The sequence below is a fragment of the Lactuca saligna genome, chromosome 5 (assembly GCF_052625555.1).
Source record: "Lactuca saligna cultivar CGN05327 chromosome 5, ASM5262555v1, whole genome shotgun sequence".
NCBI classification, from domain to species: Eukaryota; Viridiplantae; Streptophyta; class Magnoliopsida; order Asterales; family Asteraceae; genus Lactuca; species Lactuca saligna.
Genome location: NC_136421.1, coordinates 114,001,177 through 114,006,498, shown reverse-complemented (window position 1 = coordinate 114,006,498; position 5,322 = coordinate 114,001,177). Strand labels below are relative to the sequence as shown.

The 5,322-nt window shown below is 29.9% G+C and overlaps 1 protein-coding gene across 1 annotated transcript; it reads right to left on the bottom strand.

Moving 5' to 3' along the window:
- Nucleotides 1–2,405: 2,405 nt before the first annotated feature.
- LOC145045616 (uncharacterized) lies at nt 2,406–4,017 on the bottom strand. The gene is made up of 8 exons (XM_078993941.1): nt 3,976–4,017; nt 3,875–3,903; nt 3,588–3,723; nt 3,310–3,506; nt 3,099–3,219; nt 2,846–3,025; nt 2,692–2,760; nt 2,406–2,615 (listed from the first exon to the last, which is right to left on the bottom strand). The coding sequence occupies exons 1-8, from the start codon at nt 4,015–4,017 to the stop codon at nt 2,406–2,408; spliced, it is 984 nt and encodes a 327-aa protein (XP_078850067.1).
- Nucleotides 4,018–5,322: the final 1,305 nt, after the last annotated feature.

Genomic DNA, 5,322 nt, shown 5'->3' with positions numbered 1-5,322 from the left:
AAATGTTCGCATTTGGTAATACAAATCAAAATTGGGTTTCGCATATGAGGTTGTATGGATTGGGGTTAAAGATACGAAGGTGATTATGGTTAATATTCATTTCGTATTTGGTGAGACAAACAACTCAAATGTGAATGAACTAAAAAAAAAAATGACTGGAACATGCGAAGAAAGAGGGTGAATGAAGAATGTGAATTTTACAGTAGAATGCGAATTGGGGAAGAAAGCTAAGAATTTCGCATTTTTCTTATACAAATTGATTGATTGATTGATTTGTCTTAATTGTTAATTGCGATATATGAAATACTTATCAAGTTAGGGCAATATCGTCATTTTGAAGTAAAAGAAGCCTTGGTTATTAAATGAATCATACGAAGGATCTGTTATTTGATTTTGGAATTGGGGCGAATAATCGAACCATTTGGAGTTGTGAATTTGATTTTGAAAAGCCAATCAGTTGGGTTCGCATATAAAACAGATAAGTTTTGATTTTGGATTAGCAATTGGGTTAATTGGTTGGTTTATTGATTGAGGGACGATTCGTGAAGAAAAATGCAAAGTCAAGAAGGACTGTGAAATGTGATTTGTTCAATATTGTAGTCAAATGCAGTTCACGTGTAAAAGCAAAAATGTTCGCATTTGGTAATACAAATCAAAATTGGGTTTCGCATATGAGGTTGTATGGATTGGGGTTAAAGATACGAAGGTGATTATGGTTAATATTCATTTCGTATTTGGTGAGACAAACAACTCAAATGCGAATGAACTATAAAAAAAAAATGACTGGAACATGCGAAGAAAGAGGGTGAATGAAGAATGTGAATTTTACAGTAGAATGCGAATTGGGGAAGAAAGCTAAGAATTTCGCATTTTTCTTATACAAATTGATTGATTGATTGATTTGTCTTAATTGTTAATTGCGATATATGAAATACTTATCAAGTTAGGGGCAATATGGTCATTTTGAAGTAAAAGAAGCCTTGGTTATTAAATGAATCATACGAAGGATCTGTTATTTGATTTTGGAATTGGGGCGAATAATCGAACCATTTGGAGTTGCGAATTTGATTTTGAAAAGCCAATCAGTTGGGTTCGCATATAAAACAGATAAGTTTTGATTTTGGATTAGCAATTGGGTTAATTGGTTGATTTATTGATTGAGGGACGATTCGTGAAGAAAAATGCGAAGTCAAGAAGGACTGTGAAATGTGATTTGTTCAATATTGGAGTCAAATGCAGTTCACGTGTAAAACCAAAAATGTTCGCATTTGGTAATACAAATCAAAATTGGGTTTCGCATATGAGGTTGTATGGATTGGGGTTAAAGATACGAAGGTGATTATGGTTAATATTCATTTCGTATTTGGTGAGACAAACAACTCAAATGTGAATGAACTAAAAAAAAAATGACTGGAACATGCGAAGAAAGAGGGTGAATGAAGAATGTGAATTTTACAGTAGAATGCGAATTGGGGAAGAAAGCTAAGAATTTCACATTTTTCTTATACAAATTGATTGATTGATTGATTTGTCTTAATTGTTAATTGCGATATATGAAATACTTATCAAGTTAGGGCAATATCGTCATTTTGAAGTAAAAGAAGCCTTGGTTATTAAATGAATCATACGAAGGATCTGTTATTTGATTTTGGAATTGGGGCGAATAATCGAACCATTTGGAGTTGCGAATTTGATTTTGAAAAGCCAATCAGTTGGGTTCGCATATAAAACAGATAAGTTTTGATTTTGGATTAGCAATTGGGTTAATTGGTTGGTTTATTGATTGAGGGACGATTCGTGAAGAAAAATGCAAAGTCAAGAAGGACTGTGAAATGTGATTTGTTCAATATTGTAGTCAAATGCAGTTCACGTGTAAAAGCAAAAATGTTCGCATTTGGTAATACAAATCAAAATTGGGTTTCGCATATGAGGTTGTATGGATTGGGGTTAAAGATACGAAGGTGATTATGGTTAATATTCATTTCGTATTTGGTGAGACAAACAACTCAAATGCGAATGAACTAAAAAAAAAATGACTGGAACATGCGAAGAAAGAGGGTGAATGAAGAATGTGAATTTTACAGTAGAATGCGAATTGGGGAAGAAAGCTAAGAATTTCGCATTTTTCTTATACAAATTGATTGATTAATTGATTTGTCTTAATTGTTAATTGCGATATATGAAATACTTATCAAGTTAGGGGCAATATATTTTATTTGAGTTATAACCAAAATCAACTAACTTGTCCAATTTAAAACAATAAAAGTATCCAAAAATATTCAAAACCAATAATATTTGACATCCTAAATACCCCAAAATAAAAATCATACCAAGCAATTAAAATATCTTTATAACCAAAACAAATGATCAAAATATATTAAATGTGTCTTATAACCGATAGACACTCACTTTTCAATTTTTGGAATCAAGAGTGGAGTTTCCTCTGCGGTTGACTTTCTTTTAGCCTTAGTTGAACTTAAATCATATCCAGAATCAACATCATAAATTTCTTGGAGGTTGCGCTTCAAATCACCTGATATTTTGCAAGGACTTGTTGCGGTTGACTTATCAACTGTTGAGGGTGTAAAACTTTCGTCTGTCTGTGAGATCACATCCTAATTTAAAAAAAATGTTTGATTCCTAAAAAAAATAACTAATATAATTAAAAGTTTATAAAATAAAATGAAAAACCTTTTGAACAGGCTGTACAACATCATCGGATTCCAAAGCAACTTGATTTAAGGCGACAGATTGATTACTCTAAAAAATAAAATGGAAATATGTTAATCGTTATGTACTTTAACATTAAAGAATTGTAAATTTTCAACAATAAAAAATTACATACCATAAGTTCTATTTTACTTTCCAATTCACAAACAATGGACATATTTTCTGTAACTCTGAGAACTGTGTAGATGTTATTATAGTTGTTGACATTGTATTCTGTAATATCTACAACAAAACCAAACTTGCGGTTTTTCAACACATTAAGTTGCATTGGAAATAGGGCATCACTGTCTCCGGCCTGTAAGATATATTTTAATAAATTAAAAAAATTAAGTAAATGTTTTCTGATTTTAAAGGTATGAATAATATACCGCATCATGTATCTTTTTCAACTCGTAGGCACTTATATTTAACAACCTCCTTGCTTCCCTATCAAAAAGAGTCAATCCAATGGTTCCAGTACAATCTTGTACGTTAATTGGAATTATATACCTAAAACAAAACATAATTATGTCATTGTTAGTGTTGTTTTAAGATTGACAAAATTAATAGAAATAAATATGTCTATACTTTATAACTGACTGAAATTCAGATTTTTTGCATTGTGCATTTGTACACTCGACAACCATAGTTTCGGAAATTCCCTCAGGGTTGGTATACGAATGATTGGTTTTGGGAACAGGGATAACTTTTTTTCCACATTTTTTGCATGCTTCATAATACCATGATAGATTCTGCCTTATATTAACAATGGAAGCAACTAATAAAAACTTCATTTCCTGTATCATATAAAATGTAAAAATTATTAAAATAAATTATGCAAAAATAAAATGTAAAACATATAAAATAATGCAATATACCTTAATTGGTTCGGTGATCTCACAGATTGTTTTTAATGGAAAATTGCCCTTAAAGTCATCTGTATATGAAGAAGAATAGCTTTGAAGTGTAGTTATGCTTTTTTCAGTTATACCGAAATTGTCATGACATTTCAACCTGTAATGTTTAATTTAGATTCATGAATATTAGGTGTTGTGTTTTTTTTAAGTTAAAATACATTATAAAAAAATAAAAAACAATTGGAAACTAACTTATTTTTAAACTCATTTATTTCATAAATGTCAGAATTTATGAACAATTTCGTTACTTCAAAATGACTTTTAGCTTCACCAAGACCTGTAAAAAATGTATATCCAATTATTAAAATTTATATAAAAACAGTAATTATAAACATCTATATATAAAGACTGAATATAAACCATTCCAAATGTTTAGCTTCAAAAACTGCATCACGATAACAACAAAATTAACAGTCGGGTTATTTTTTAGGTATTCTGAAATTTGATATGCTTGACTTCCAAAAATAGTAACCTTCAGATGTACAGAACTAAATAAACCATAAAATAGTATATTAATATTAATTTGTGATTAATTAAAGATAATAAATAATAAATAAATAATACAATATAATCTCACGCTAAGAGTGACTTTTATATAATGCTTGGATGGTACTGGATTTGAAGTTTCAAGAGGCCTAAATGACACGATATGTCCAATAACATCTACACAACAGATACCACAAAAAAAATAAAAGTTTAGGATTAAATTCGTAATATTTAAATAATAAAATGTATAACCAAAAAAACAAATGATAAAAAATGATTTTATTAATATTTTATGACTAACCAAAGAATGTGTCTTTTGGGCATGTTTGTTCTATGATAGAATTAAAGTCAACAAACATAAATCCATTGACCGGACGCGAGAAATCATCACATTTTTTTAGGATGCTTTTCCAATCCAAAGTTAAGGTCTGTTTATGACCTGTATAACTAAAACCATTAGTAACAGCAGTCATATTGGGTTTTATAACTATATAACTTTCATCTTCCTTTAAAAGATGACGAAATCTGGAGAAATTCTGATTGAAGACACGAGCTTGGTATTGTGTACCCTGTTTAAAAAAAAATTAAAAATTATTATGTTCATGAAACATGTCTAATATTGAATGATGAATAAAAAAATATATCAAATACAACAAACCTCCTCATCCATGATGATCATTTCAATGGAACAAACTTTATTATTTCTGACAAAGTTCCAAATTTTAAGCACCCGAACCTTGATATGCGATTTTTCATCTATCTGGTCAATGTTATTTAGGTAAACCTTATTTCCTATTTCCATTTTCTGCAATAAATTTAATCATTATAGAATTGTAAGGAAAATTAGCAACCTTTTAAATTAACAGCAAATCAAAGTAAATGAAACAGCAAAACAAAAAAAACATATTGTAATAGTTAAAGCTTTGAGGTTGTATGGATTGGGGTTAAAGATGTTCGCATATTGGAGTCAAATGCAGTTCACGTGTAAAAGCAAAAATGTTCGCATTTGGTAATACAAATCAAAATTGGGTTTCGCATATGAGGTTGTATGGATTGGGGTTAAAGATGCGAAGGTGATTATGGTTAATATTCATTTCGTATTTGGTGAGACAAACAACTCAAATGCGAATGAACTAAAAAAAAATGACTGGAACATGCGAAGAAAGAGGGTGAATGAAGAATGTGAATTTTACAGTAGAATGCGAATTGG

Coding starts and splice junctions, on each gene's coding strand:
- LOC145045616 (XM_078993941.1), bottom strand. CDS start 4,017: ATGCAGTTTTTGAAGCTAAACATTTGGAATGGTTTATATTCA. Junction 3,904..3,975: donor TTTGGAATGGTTTATATTCA/GTCTTTATATAT, acceptor CATTTTTTACAG/GTCTTGGTGAAGCTAAAAGT. Junction 3,026..3,098: donor TGAAAAAGATACATGATGCG/GTATATTATTCA, acceptor TATATCTTACAG/GCCGGAGACAGTGATGCCCT.